Source organism: Protopterus annectens, chromosome 4.part0, assembly GCF_019279795.1.
Source record: "Protopterus annectens isolate FY-2018-M chromosome 4.part0, PAN1.0, whole genome shotgun sequence".
NCBI lineage: Eukaryota > Metazoa > Chordata > Ceratodontiformes > Protopteridae > Protopterus > Protopterus annectens.
In genome coordinates this window covers 1090088611-1090104757 of record NC_056733.1, presented here as the reverse complement: position 1 = coordinate 1090104757, position 16147 = coordinate 1090088611, and the positions used below count along the sequence as shown (strand labels likewise).

At 37.7% G+C, this 16147-nt stretch overlaps 1 protein-coding gene across 1 annotated transcript in view; it reads right to left on the bottom strand.

Moving 5' to 3' along the window:
• LOC122800404 (protocadherin beta-15-like) overlaps window positions 1–11364 on the bottom strand; it is a 68789-nt gene extending 57425 nt beyond the window's left edge. The window contains exon 1 of the mRNA XM_044069853.1: window positions 8814–11364. Within this exon, the coding sequence (XP_043925788.1) occupies window positions 8814–11315 (2502 nt within the window). The 5' untranslated portion in view covers window positions 11316–11364. The remainder of the gene's footprint in view (window positions 1–8813) is intronic.
• Window positions 11365–16147: the final 4783 nt, after the last annotated feature.

The window sequence follows — 16147 nt, the reverse complement described above, 5'->3', positions numbered from 1 at the left end:
TATTCTCTTTGTCCGTAAGGGAGCTTGGGAGTCAAGTAATTTTAAGAATGTTGAGTTAAAGTGAGAGACTGCATTGTCTAGAGGTAGTGTTTTTAGGCAATTCCAATTAACTGCTTGTAGTGAGTTTGAAAAGGTTATTGGGTTGAAGTTTTTTTGGTCACGGATAGTAATATAGTTGTGGTTTCGTTGAAGAATAGTGGGAAGCCGGTGGGTATGTGGTCACCAAGTGGGTCGGGAAGAGTGCCACTGTTGGTGTAATAGTGTGGATGGGAGACTAGAATCCAATCTAATATACTCCCAATGGAGGGGTTTTTGGCTGGGTGAGTTATCGAAGTGATCAGTTGTGTGAAATTGTAGAGGTTGATGTTAGTGGTGTTTGTAGGAGACTGGATAAGGGCCCAATTAATGTTTACATCTCCTAGGATTATGGTTTCATTACTAATGTTACTAGATAGCCAGGAAAGGATAAGTTCGAGTGTAGAGATATTATCCTGGGGATATAAAGGAAGCTATACATATGTGTTTATAGTTATTGATTTGTAGTAGCGTAAGCAGAAGTTCGCCGTTGTTAAAGTGAGGGATAGGTTTGTTGTAGGGAGAAACTACTAGGGAGGAAGAATATAGAAGGGCTACTCCTCCACCTTTTTTGTGAGCTCTGTCTTTTCTTAAGATGGAGTAGTTTGGAGGGACTATTTCAGAGTCTTTAATGTGTGGTTTTAGCCAGGTTTCAGAAATAGAGAGGATGTCAGGTTTATTGTATGTGAGCCAAGCTTGTAGGTTTGGGACTTTATTTACTACACTTTGGGAGTTTAAGGAAGTGATTAGTAGGGATTTATTTATGGGGGATGTAGTGGTGGGGCCGGGATTAGGATGGATGTCTCCAGATATGAGAGTGCTAATCAGATGTAGTATGGAATAATTTATGTGAGTAGTTAGCAAGGAGATGAGATTGGATTCTTTTGTGAATTGGAGGGCTTTGCTAGTAGTTGTGATGATAGAGTTAGAGTGGTAGTGGATAAGTTTGTGTCGAAAAAGAAGGAGGTTGTTTGAGGGGTATAAGTGGGGGGAGATGAGGAAGTATGAGTGTGGGAAAGGTAAGTTGTGAGGATTAGATGTATGAAGGGGTTGGAAGTGGATGAAGAGTGTGGGTTGGGAAGGCTGGTAGGAGGAGGATAAGGTAAAGAGTAGTAATAGAGAAATGAAGAGGAAGAAGAGTTTAGAGAGCATGATGGGAAAGGGTTTAATAGAGTAAAAGTATAAAGTAGTGAAGTAAGGCAGATAAGAGATAATGTCTATATAGGAAATAGATGTTATCTATGTAGTAGTGTATGGGGAGTTGTATTAGATTGGGGGTGTGGTTGTGCGTGAGGATAGAATGGGATTGGTTATGTAAGATAAAGAAGGGGAGTTGACTGTAAGTTTGTTTTTGGCGGGAAAAAAGGAGGGTGTGTTTAGGAAGTGAGATATTGATTGGAGTAGTGTGGTAGAGGGAGTGGCTTTAGGAGGAATAAATGTAGATGTGCTGGGGGCGGGTGGGAATTGGGGGCAGGGTAGGGGAGCGGAGTGAGCCCGCAGGGCGAACGGAGCGGGTAGACCCAGAGAGCAGAAAGAGAAATGAGAGACTATCAGCAGAGCAGTGTTTGTAAAGGGTAAGTGAGGTAGCTTAGCTAAGGTTGGGAGAGTGGGCTAAGGTATTAGGTGAAAAGAGAGGGACAGAGATATGTGAGCTGTAAAGCAGAAGGAGACAGAGTTTAAAACAGGTTATTATTTGTATTTTAAAGTTGTATTTTGAGAAGTACTAATTCAATGGAGAGTTTAGATGTAGAATTAGGTCTCAATTCAGTGGAAAAAGGGGTGCCCTGTAGTGGACTATGCACAAGCAAAGGCTCACCAGGGCATACTGGGCAGATGAGATAGGGAAGGGGAGAGGAACAGAACAGAGAGCTAAGTGAGGAAAGGAGGTCAAAGGAAAAATAGTTGAGGGGTTAGGCTGCTGGCATTCCTGACCGGGAATGTATTACTACAGCTAGCAGAGTACAGTAGTTCTGGAATAGCAGATGCACATACTTTCTTGAGTTCTGTTTAGAGTCTCTAGGTACACTTTTCTTCAAGAGGGAGTTGAGGCAGCAGGGAGTATTACTTTGGCAATAGGGAGTTCAGCTTAGAAGGTCCAGTTATCCACCCAGGCAAAGACACAGGGGGAAGATTCAGGGCAGGAAAGCTGGAGGACGGAAAAGACAGTGAGAAACAGTGTTGGTTAGTAGCAGGCTAATAAATAAGCCCCAAAACAGGATACTTGTTATATATCTCAGATCATAGCTCCTCCACTTGGCTCAGTGTGTATAGACAGACATCCTCTCAATGTTAGGTCTTAAATACCAGAAGATACAACCTTAGACAACTTTTTTAACCCAGTAAAACCCAGTAGAATCCAGAAGTATTTTATTCACTCTCTTCACTCTCTGACGTCTCAGCTGGAATGCCTTCAAAGGAGAAAACACACCCAAAAAAACACTCCAAATAAATAGCACACTCAATTATTCAATAAAAATTCAATTAAAGAAAATCACAAGCATAATTAAAGGAGAACTCTCCAATTAAGTTTAGAATCCATACCCTTAGGTATAAAAGTATCAAATTTAAGACTATAGATGGCTTTTTTATACAAAAGTTTGTCCTTAAAATAAGTGTCAGTAAATTCACAATTATTACCATCCACTTTTTCTAAAATAGTGCCTTGTAAACCAACAGATGAACCCTGATGTGCTTGGTGAAAATGAACTACCACAGAGCTAATTTCATTAATGTTTTCTATATCTCTTATATGCTCAAGAAGTCTTACTTTGAAAGCTCTCTGAGACTGACCAATATAAAATGTATTACATGGACACTGATGCATATGATACACCTTAGACTGAAACTTTCCATCAACAATTTCAATTGAAGTGTCAAGGTAGTTGATGGCTTTTTTGTTGTATGCATAAAGCATAAAAAGGTTGTAGTACTACTTAAGTTATTAACAAATTCAGTAATTCCTTCTTCTGAACCTTCCCACAGTATAAACATGTCATCCATGAATCTCAGATAAAGTTGAATTGAAGGGAAAATTTGGAGGCAAAAACAAGCAACTTCTCTCAACCCAGTACTACGAGGATGGCATGAATCAGGCTGCAGGCTGCACCCATGGCCACCCCTTTAATTTGCTTAAAAGTTCTAATTATGAAGATATTATTAGGGAATTTGATTGTATCACATGTTTGTTTGTGGACAAAGGATACATGACATACCTAATTACCAGCATTAAAAAGGAACTTTTAGGTGAATGGGGCAAAAATACAAACTACTGTTAGGCACAGGTTTTTGTGATACCAACAATAATGATGTAGATTACATGGACAATGATTTTAACAGGTCAATGGTGGTAGAGTTCAACCACACTGCACCCAAAGTAAAAGGCATTACAAGTAAAATCTGGAGTATATATAGGTACAATACTGATTTAGTGGGGATACTAGGTGTTGATCCTAGATTAATTTGTACAACAGGTAGGAACTTGAAGAACTTGTTTGAAATGAAAAATACTATAATAGGGAATGTGAGACCTGGCACTAAAGAGTGTGGATGCTGTTAACAATGTGAATGTATTTTAGAAAATTATAGAGTCACCTTAGGAAATTCTGGCAGCATAGATGTACGTTTCAGGAGGGGTAACTGTGAAACAAATGGCTTAGTTCTAGTTTATTTAGCAGTCTGCAGAAAATACACTAGTTTTTTTATGTTGGAAAAACTGTGAGGACCCTGATAAACTAAATTTATGAGCATTATTACACCATTAGATCTAACAATGCCATTTACAAACATTCCTTGGCAAAGGCCTCTCATGACAAATTCTTCTTTGGTATTTTAGAAAAAGTTTATATTGGCCCTAAGGGGGAGAATGGGAAAATACATTAGAATATAAAGAGCTACAATGGCAATTTAGGCTTAATGCCTTCACATTTTCGGGTCTAAATGATTATATTTCTTTATAACCAATACCGAAGCATATAACAGCAAAATTATAATATCTGCTGATTGAGTAGTTGTATAGTTTGTACAGTAAGAATTGTACAGTTGAGTTTTTTTACTCTAAATTATTTTTAAGACTTATTAATTTTATGTATAAAATAATATTTTAAATTGGAATATATAGTTGTTCATGTATTAGTTTACTGTTTTTCTTGAACTTCATTTTAGCTATAATACACTGTGATTTTAGCATTTTTACTTAAATAATTAATTTTCTAATTCTTATTGTGAGTGGCTGTTTAAATGGAACCAACTTGATTATTTAATTATATATTTTTGATTGGCTCAAATGATGGGTTTTAGATATATGAATGGATTGATCTGCTAATATTCTTTCATTCTGAAGAAGCCCTAAATGGAAAAAAAGATGAAAGCACTCAATTTACTGAATAAGCCTGCTTGTTGCTTTGTATTCTGTGGAGTTCTTGGCTTAGTGTACACCTGTTGTCCAGTCACCTTGTTTTTTTAGTTTTACAGTTTCTTGTTGGTGACTTTTGCCGTGGTATTTGGTTTTAAGTGTTACACATTACACTAAAATACAACAAACAGAACTTCACTAAATTTAATACAACTAGCACAATAATAAAAAAAACAACTAATACACTTATTAGAAGGCTAATATAATTTAATTATATGTGAATGAAGCAATCCTTTCAGACTGGAGGAACATGCAAAGGTAATTCATTCACTGATGTACAAGTATTTTTAATAAGTAACAGCAGAGTATTGATACTTCTAATAGTTATTCAATGGAAAAAAAGGTTAGATATTAGTAGTATTTTTAATAAGTAACAACAATGTATTGTACTGCTAATAGTTATTTGATTGAGATAGGGTTAGATCTTTGTAGCATTTTTAATAAGGGACAGCAGAGTATTGGTACTACTAATTTTTATTTGACAGAGATAGGGTTAGCTCTTGGTGGTATTTGTAATAAATAGCACAGTATTGGTACTACTAATAGTTATTTGATAGAAACAGGATTAAATCTTGGTGGTATTTTAGTAAATAACAACAGATTAGTTACTCAGTGGAGATAGGATTAGATCTTGGTAGTATGACAGTACAGTCTGAGATATTCAAGTGTCTTTTCTCATATGCAATTTCATTAACAAACATTTTAGTCTTACTAGACTCCCCTCTTCTCATAACACTACAGAAGGCTAAAGACTGTTTACATGTATGACCCTGGTCAGCATGCAGCACTCATTCTCATACAATCTAACATCATCTGTTGCAACTGCAGCCTCTGAGGGTTGCATTAGTCATAACACAAACATTTAAAAACATAGTTTTCTGGATATTTTACTTTTAACATTATAAAAAATGACAAGCACAGTGATGATGTATTGTTCATTATCACAAAATTGATTTGGTTACACAGCAGTATTTATTTCTTGATAGATGTAGCACTCCTCACAACAAAGTGAAGTGAACATACTGCCCTCATCAAATGATGACTGCAGTCAATATCTTAACAATTTTGAAGAAAAAACATAATTGTTATACTAACACTAATTCACTGATTTTTTCCCATAAACTTACCCAAAGCATTTTTCACCACAGCAAGTTTCTCTGCACTCTCATATGAAGGGCTTCCCACTTTGAAGGTTGCACACTGTTTGGGATACTAGAATAATCTCTTATCCAAAGTTCCAAGATGTTTTGATCTGAGTATTCATTGAATCTTTTACCACAATGTTAGGCACATGATAAAGGTGTTGGCAAAAGACTTAAACACTTCAATAGTTAAGTTTCAAATTATTCAGTGAATACAATATGGTCCTTACTCTGTGGGTGGCAGGGAACCTATGCTGAATGCTATTTAAAGACCAGACAGTCAATTTGAAATTAATTGGATCATTTTTCCAACTACCAGTGTAAGATCATCATTGCATACATTTTTGCTGACATCATGGATGCCTGCATTCAGATGCTACAAACATACAAGGCAGTGTACTGAAAGCACTTTCAACTCAATACTCATTCTTGAAGGCAAACTTTCATCACCACAGCTTCATCAGAAAATAGAGTTTTTAAAAGCTGCACCACTTTTCAGGAGCATTTTACACTGCCTTCTTTTCAACTTAAAATGTATTTGTTTTCTTGAAAGCTTATTTTCTTATATCAGCCGCTAATCTAATGTATTAGTCATTTTCTGTTGAAGGTGGCTTGACTGTAATATTCACATTTCAGTATACATTCACATACCATTTATACTGCCACAAATTAAACAGCTTGTCCATCATAAGGATTTATATCCAACCAAACCACTTTTGTTTGCATTAATTACATCATAAGTGTATCCAGTGATGCATACTATATGCATTAACTACACCATAAATGTGCCCAGTGATGCATACTATATGTATTAACTACATCATACATGTGCCCAGTGATACATATTATATGTATAAACGACATCATAAGTGTGTCCTGTGATGCATACTATATGGTTTTAACTACATCATAAGTGTGCCCTGTGATGCATACTATATGTAACTACACCATAGTGTGCCCTGTGATGCATACTATATGTAGCTACACCATAAATGTGTCCTGTGATGCATAGTTTATGTATTAATTACATCATAAGTATGCCCAGTGATGCATACTATATAGTGTGCCAGTGATGCATACTATATATGTATTAACCACACCATAAGTGTGCCCACTGATGCATACTATAGGCATCAACTACATCATAAGTGTGTCCAGTGATGCATACTCTGAAGGCATGAGAAGTCTTACCCACATAAATGTAACTAAGCAAACAATGCCAGCTACAGAATGGTTCATTTGCTGCTATTATATTAACTATTTACAGCACACAATTCTCCTTTTTTAAAGTTATTTTGATACCCTCAATGCTATCCAGCTGCCTTTCTTTGGGTGGAAGACTGATGTTTAAATAGAGGTGAGGAGGAGGAAGAACTTTGACTGACAGCAGTGGCAATCTATACTGTGGCTGCTTTGATCCATTAGTGGATAACTGAGGTAATGGAAGGAGTGGATTTTTCCTTTTAAACTCCACCAACTGCTTGCTTTAACGTTGCCATAAGCCTTGTGGCCACATTCATCACACATACCAATGTTTACCTTGGAGGCAAGGTATATGTTCCCTTTCACTTTGAAGACCTTGTTGTTTCTATGGAAACTTTATTAAACATTGTTAAGCTACACCTCCTGTAGATAGTAGGGAGAACTATTTTGTGGTTGTGTTACCTAGGACAGTCATATTTGTAAAATATGTGTTTTTGTTATCTGGCTTTAAATTCTTTGTCCATGCAAAAGTATGCATTTATATCACAGTGGCAAACTCATATGCTCACATACATGTGACCTCATTGGATAGCTAGTAAAATGGAAACTACTAGTTAGAAGTCTGCAGATATTCTACATTTCTTGTTACAGATCAGTACCAGTGCACATTCCTCATAACTTCCTTATGAAAAATGAAAGCAAGCCCCCAGTGGCTTTATTTTCTCTCTTCGTGGGCCATCTGGTTTTCAAACTGACAGCTGAACTTGGGTTGTAAAAGGCATAGATGAATACTCTGTCTCATACAAGTAGAAGAGCTAAAATAATGTTTTTTAGAATCATCATAAATCCGCCATCCTAATTCTAGTAGAGCAACTTCTCTTCTACCTCCACCACCACCATCTATTTCACCATGATCCACCTCGGGCTAACATTGCAGAGGTTCCTCATCTTTCTGCATCAATTATTCCTTTATCCGCAAAGCAATGTCAAATGGTTGCTTCTGTGGTCACCAGTAATAACGCCTCATACTGACAAACCACACATTTGATAAGTGAACACAGGCAGATAGGGACACAGATTCTGTTAGCAGAATTGCAGGGCAAAGCCAGACCAGATAGTTGCCTACCAAAGATGGAGTTTGCAACAACATGACATATTTGTTTAATGAAAGTAAGACTTAACATAATCAATAGGCCTTACTCACAATTGTTTAATATGAGTAAGGCCTGTTAATTATGATATCAAGTACTGTATTATAGCATTCACTCATATGATATAGCTGAAAATACAAAATGAGGATCTGAAATCTGTATGTTGAATTATGTACTGTGGCATAGAGAATGAAGAAAACCAGGATTGCCTTGCCCCTTAGGTGTGGCAAAATATCAGACCTACACATTTTTATTGTCATTTAGAGATATAATTGGCAATATAACTTCATAGATGGGCAGTCATAAATCCAAAGTAGTTATAGCCATGATAATAATGAGGACTAGGAGCCATATTTCACCAGGGTTGCAAGGTTTGCCAAAAGTGCAGTCCTTATATTAAAGCTAGATCAGTACATTCTGCTGTCTCATATCAAACCAGCAAAAATAATTCATCATATCATATAATATATATTCATCATATCATACAAGAGACCTCTTGCAGTAGGCAGTTACCTATACAGTTTTCCTTGGACTTCTATAAAGATATTGTATGCTTTCTTGGGGTCATAAGTTAGTACTAGGCTAACGACCTTTGCAAACCATTATAAGTCTAGCCGGTTATCCCACCTGAGAATCCAACCATACACCTTAGGTCTATAAGGTAAACACCTTAACCATTATGCCAACTGTCAATATAATAAATACAAAACTAACTGAATTATGGGAAACCACAACTCATGTAGGGGATATGCAGATAGGAGCTGCATAATTAGTTAAATAATTGTAGGCTATTATCTTCAAACAGAAGTGCAATGTATGAATTTTACATACCGCAGGATTGCCTTTTGTTACATTTCCTTCCGTGTTTGCAACCAGGATACAGTAACCTTCAGGTGTGATATTTCCATTGTATCCAGTTTTACAGTTTACTTGAGGTACACTGCTATCTTCAGAAATAAATCCTGTAAATGCTTTGTATTGATAACTTTGAGAAAATGTTTCTGTTCCAGCACCTGCAATATCCAGAAGGTCACCCGTTATGTTAGAACTGGGTGGAATGGAAACTTTCAGTCTGCAATTATCAAACTCAAGTTCACGGCAAATGGGGGAACAAAGACAGTTGTTTGAACTCTCGTTCTTATAACATAACATAGATGCAAGGAAAATGAAAAATCCAATGAAAAGAAGGGAGATGGAGACTAACGTTATTATTAAGTACATGTTCAAATTGGAAATTTGATTGTCATTGGCTACGGCATCATCGAAATCGGGTAAAACTTGTGGAAACGTGTCGTACAGCCAAAGCCCAATGGTTACTGAAGCAGATCGCTTGGGTACCCCATTGTCCTTCACTTCAACAACAACCCTTTGCTTGTTAGGATCAGAAACCTTAATGTTGCGGGAGGTCCTAATTTCTCCCGTTTGTCCGTCCACATAAACAAGACTGGTGTCACTAGCTTGTAGTAACTGGTAGGACAGCCAGGCATTTTGGCCAGAGTCCGCATCTACAGTTATGACCTTGGTCACCAAGAATCCTACCTCTGCAGAACGAGGAACCATTTCCACTGGTACAAACCCCTCTGTTGTGGGGGGATACAAGAACATGGGAGGATTGTCATTCTGGTCTACAATGGACACCTGCACTGTGGCAGTGCTGCTTAGAGGAGGGTAGCCTTGATCCCTAGCTTCAATCAATACCTCGAAATTTCTTTGCTTCTCGTAATCAAAAACAGTCCTGGCATATACATTTCCGTTTTCCGTGCTTATTGACACACAGTTCGTAACGGGAAAACCGTTAAGTTCTCTGTCCAAAACAGAATAAGTAACTCTACCATTCAGGCCTTGATCTGGGTCCAATGCGATAATCTGACACAGGAAATCCCCTACTGAGTTGTTTTCCTTTACGTACACTTTGTATGATTCCTGTGAAAATCGAGGTGGATTGTCATTTACATCATCGATTATGACAACTATATCTGATTCAGCTGTAAGAGGGGGTGAACCCGAATCAGTGGCGGTGACAGTAATATTATATGCAGAAATAGTTTCTCTGTCCAGAAGACCGTCAGTCACCAAAGTATAGTACCTGGCAACCGGCTTAAGTTTAAAGGGAATATTGTCAGTAATCTGACAAATGACCAAAGCGTTTATTCCGGAATCACGGTCAGTTACAGTAATCAATGCAACTACAGTCCCTACCTCAGCATCTTCCTGAATGTGGCTACTAACCAACGTTATTGCAATTTCTGGCGCATTATTGTTTACGTCTATAATGTCCAAAATAACTTTACAGTAGCCACTCAGTGTGGGAGTTCCCTTGTCTGATGCTTGTACGTGCAGTTCATATGATTTGGTCTCCCCCATGCCCATTATATTTTTTAGACGAATTTCTCCAGAGGAAGAATTTATATTAAATGTATCTCGCAGCTTCCTCTGTGTGTGGCTATCAAATGAATAAACTATCACCCCGTTCATTCCTTCGTCCAGATCTTTAGCCTTCACTTGAATTACTAATGTTCCAACTGGCGCGTCCTCCAGTAAACTGGCCTTGTAAACTGGCTTATCAAAGACTGGAAAATTGTCATTGGCATCAAGGACTTTAATGACAATTTCAACCGTACCGGATCTCTGCGGTTCACCTCCATCGACGGCTGTTAGAAGGAGATGGTGCGCTGATTTTTGCTCTCGATCTAAAATTTTATCCACTACAAGCTTTACCACCAGGTCACCGTCAGAAGAATTGTAAATGTCCAAAGAAAAGTGACCGTTAGGGCTAAGCTTGTAGATATTTATGCCATTGGAACCAACGTCCTGATCACTGGCGCTCTGAATGGGTAAGACTGTTCCCACAGGAACCGACTCCATTATATCAAAATGCAGATTATTAACTGGAAAGGTGGGCGCATTGTCATTTATATCCAGTATGTCCATTACGGCACTAAGTAACTGAAAAGGCTGTTTCATTAGGAGCCGTACATTAATACGACACGGCGTCGTTGTCCCGCATATAATTTCTCTATCAATTCTTTCATTAATAAGCATGTTTCCATTCTCCGAATTGATAAATAAATACTGCTTGTTATCACCAAAGTCTATATTGAATTCCCGATTGGTTAGCTTTCCACTAGCGAATCCCAAATCTTTATTTATATTTCCAACTACTGCACCATTTGGTAATTCCTCAGGAACGGTAAAAATAACATCCCCAAGGCAATTAACACAGGACCACAGAAAAACAAAAAATATCAACCGCAGCTGTATTTGTTGTGAATCTTTTGCCGCATTTTGTACCACGACATATGAAATCAGTATCCACGATTTAGGCGTCGGCATTCCGGAGTTTAGCCGGCAAAATGTTTCAGTCGTTACCTTCTCTTTGACAGGCATGAATAAACACCAAATAATTGAAATTATACAAGGGTGGTATTTCTTCACCTTGCAAAAAAACGCCTATTCTACTGGAACAGTGGTAGAACAGCGACTCCTGCAGACAGATGTCTGAAACAGCAAGCACAATTTGTCTAATATCTATAGACTATATGCAAGTATGCAGTGTAAGACTGTCGCTTTTATTGACCTAAATATCATCTATTTGTATCGTACATGTTTCTTCTTTGTTGGGCAGAGAGCTGTGCGCAGTTAAATACAAAGAGAATGCCCAACGTGCTATTTCTGAGTGTCGCATTTTTCTTGTAAAGTGACCGTTTTTCTATTAGCGTCCAGTGGTTTTGCGACGCACAATGACTCTTCTGCAAAGCAAGTTAAGTCAACACCAATTACTGCAATTTGCAGTCAACTGGGTATAACCTGCCTTAGGACACATCAGTGTCATATAACCACAAATGGTGGTAGAAAGATTCAAGAGATGACTTTATCTGCCCATCCATGTTAATGTACCTTTACCTCTCTGTAGGGTGATGGCACCTCACAGTGAAATGTTGATGTATTGAAAGTAATAAGACTGAAAGACCAAGTACCACCCTGTAAATCAGTAGCTCTAAATTCTTTGTGCTGTACTACTACCCACCAATGTATGATGTGTGACCTGAATGAAATCAGGAATTAGCAATGAAGAACATCAACACCTCTCCTCCCTCTCAGCAGTAACTCTCATTACTTTACAATAGAATCTTAAATCTTAAAAACAATTGTCATCAAAGAAAACATAGTTTTTTTATCCTCCCATATTTCAGTGAGTACATCTTAGCATACCATTTTTTTTGCATGAACAGTTTTGACTAGGGAAATATGTTTTAGAATTAGTAGGCCCATCATGACTGAAGAAGGGGGGGTGCAGCATTAAATTAGCCAAAGGTCTATTTATACATTTTAAACAGGCTGAGCCTACCCAGTAAAATTCACTTTTAAGGTAGAGATGGTCAGAGTGCATTACCTTGATATACATTTCTTTAGGCATTTGTCATTGGAAGATTAATTTCAGCTATGGTTTAAACCTCGCTAATTAACAGTTCACCTGACAACTATGCATCACTTGCTACTGAACATTAAGTAATTCCCAGCTTTAACATTTCATATAACTAATGTTACAGAATGGACAAACTGTACATCAGCACCCTGATTGGAAAATGTTCTCCAGCAGGGTATTAATTAAGCAATAACCCATGGGTGGGAGTGGGTAATGCTGGTTTTACCCATGGTTTATATGGTTTGGTCACGAGGGCAAAGCCCGAGTGACCAAACAAAGCCAACTGTGGGTAAATTCAGAATTGTCCACACCCAGCCGTGGGTTATTGCTATTATAAAATGACATTATTTAAGAAAAAATATTACTTTTCTGAATGTCTTTGTAAAATACATCAGTACTGTCCTTCCACATCTTGATGGTATCCCAGAGATTTTTTTGATGTACTGTGCATGCGTATGGGACTTGTGTTCTCATGCTTATACAGTACATCAGTGCTGTATAGAGGTAGCAATGGAGAAAGGAAGATCTCCGTTGCTTATGCCTTTTTGTATTGATTATAAAAAAGAAACCGGGAGACTTTTTACATTAGGGAGAGTCGGGACAGACAAAATAAAGGATAATCAGGTAAGTGCTTTACGTTTTGCAGAACGTACCTGATTATCCTTTTATTTATGTCTGCGCCATCTCCAGAATGTCAAATGCCTTCCATTTTATTTTTTATTAAAAAAAAAAAAAAAAAAAAAATACGAGATATACTAACAAGAAAAAATCCGGGCGACTGGACCTTTTTCATAGGTTCATAGGTTGGTACTAGGCTATCAGCCCTAGGGCCTATACAAGCCTAGCCATAACAATTCCCTGGCTATTTCTTCCCACACTATTTACTTCCCTGGATCCCTGTCTAGCAGGGTGACTGACGTGATCCCCGGGGTGAATTTCCTTTCTCCCATCCAATCATCAAGGTTCCTTTTGAAGAGGACCAAAGAGGCACTCTGCTTGACATGTATGGGCAATCTATTCCAGAGTCTGGGGAGTCTCAGATTTACAACAGGCACGCCGGTTGGGCTGGCCAGTCAGGGTGCTCGTTTTTGAATATTAATGGACAGTCGTATAATGTACAAATATACAATGCCAGTGAGTCATTTAGATGACAGCATGTTCGACATGCTATCTTACACTGTTTCTTTATGGTAGTAAATCCTATTAGGTGTCATCTGATCATGCCTTCTGATGATTCAGTATGAGGGCAGTTAATAGTAGGTAGATACATTTTTGTAGTGGACAGATTTTCAGCAGATAAAGTGACATAAAATAAGTCACTCAGTCAATCGGACAAGAAATCATTAAAGAACTAAATGCAGATATGTTCAATTATGGTAAAATAACCTCTGCGTGTGATCTTAAACCATGGTGAAGCTCTATACTTTTTACCATGTATCACAATTTTGTCACTGTATCTTACCCCCTGTTTAATTCCTAGTTTTTCCAAACACTCTGTCATTGAAGAAATTCACATACCACAATTTTTCTTCTGAAAGTGACAACTATTACAGTGATACATTTGCTTAAAACATTATATGCAAAGCACTACACACTTCACTAGGAATGTTATTGTTTTCCATTTTGCTTTTCTTAGCTTTTACTGGAATATAACTGTATTTATTTATAGATTTACTCTCTGATTGACTGATTGAGTGACTAAACAATTGATTGCTCTGCATTCTGGTTACTTTGAGTTGGAATTTGCTGTCCACTACAGAAGATGTGCCAACACAAGTTTATTAAATTTAAGAAATATAGTAATGCTGAAGTAAACAAAGTAAAAACACTACATATTTTATATTTCATATTTTATTATGCTGTTCTTGATTTTTGTAAACTCTATATCTTGTATAGTCTAAGTGTTTAAGTTGTATAATATGCAATAGTGCTGATATCTTTCTGCATTCAAAAATTTCCCAAAAAGTTCTGGATACTTTATTTAAAGATTAACTGAACTGTCTCAGCATAGAGATCATTTCATGAAGGATATTTTTTTTATCTAAATGGTTTGCAACCCTTCTGAGTTACTTGAAACATGAAGCTGATCTTCCCATCTGGTGGAAAGAAAGTATCACAGAAATGCATTCTATAATCTGTTGTGATCAAGAAACAATAGTTCCCTCGAAGGCGGCTTTTTTTCCCAAGTGAACTTATCTACCATAATCCAACAGCAGAATGTTTATATAATGTGCCAGAGTATGACTGTTACATGCATCATTCTTTTCAAGGCTTTCTAGCCACCACTCCTTGCAGAATTACTTGGTTGATATCTTGTTACAATACTTTTTGTTTTTGGACCCCTCCCTTATATTCTTCTTCTTGCACTGTACCCAGTGCCTCACATCCATACTGGGTATACCAGCTAATATTACACCTCTAGACTTGCTCTGTAACCACAAGGACTGGTTATGGAACTTAAGGGAATCCTGGAGGGGGGTTCTTGGCTGTCCACATCTGATGGGGGGGGGGGTTTTCTAGTTATGCTCCACCTACTCCCCACTCTCATATATGACATGGTTATGTCTATGGGGTGGGTATGCAATGGGGACGTTGATGTGTATAGGCCCACCTCCACAGTAGCTTAGCCATGCCCACCTCCCACCTCCTTCTGGACAACCCATCCTATCATGCAACATTTCCAACCTCCACCAGGGACTGTTGCAACAGAAGCCAATGTCACTGCTCTGCCCACTGGATGGTAATGCCCATCCCTCCCTACCACTCTATCTGTTGCCTGATCTGCTAATCAAACCTGGATCACATGGGCCATAGTCATGGTTTTATCCCAGCATAGGATTGGAGTGGTTTGATATCCTGTTAAATTACTAGAGTGACAGTATAGTTAAAGTATTCTCTACCTCACAATGTTAAACCAGTCAGTTCAACTTTTATGTAATCATAAGATAAAGTGTTAGTTGTCCTTAAGGTTCTTATTAGCTCAGATTTGTAATCGCTGGTTTGGATAGAATGCCATTGTAATATTTCACAGAAGTATATTTCTTTTTAATCTGGATTTTTGACTTTCCTTCATGACCATCAATGAATTAAGTCCAGTCTGCATCCAGTGGCCCTTTTGTTTTCTTTTTTTCCCATTACTATAAGAAAACAGCCTGTTGCAATCCTACACTAGGGTGGTTAACAGTTCAGGAAATGAAGCCTCCTTTAGCAGAAAAAAATGGCTGTCTGCAAGAAGTGAGGATTGAATGGTGTGTGACAATCATATAGTAACCAGTGGTGTTTTAAGATCCATCACTTTCTAGAACACATGAACACTAAAAATGTGCTAATATTTTGGATGTATTGTATACCTGGTACTGTGGCCTGTCATCCAAGAGAAAATGATTCTTGTTAACCCTAATTTGTATCAATTCTCAACACAGAACTGCCTGTTACTCTCTATAGTTTTGAAAAGTCACTTTTATTTTTTGCTTCTCAATTACCCAAGATGTTGCCATAACCAAAAAAAAAAAAACTTCCATTACTCATAATACTCATCAGTAATGGCCTGGCTTAATCCCTGAACAAAAACAACCCCAGATGTAATTACCATTAAAGACTTAAAGGGACAGTCCCAGAGATTTTTTGTTTTGATTCTGATCTTTGTTTACATTTTCAGTCTTGCTTTGTGAGAGTGTCCCAGCTTTGGATGCAGAGGCTGCGGGAGGGGTGTTTACAGGAAGTTTCAATGGTCTTAGTC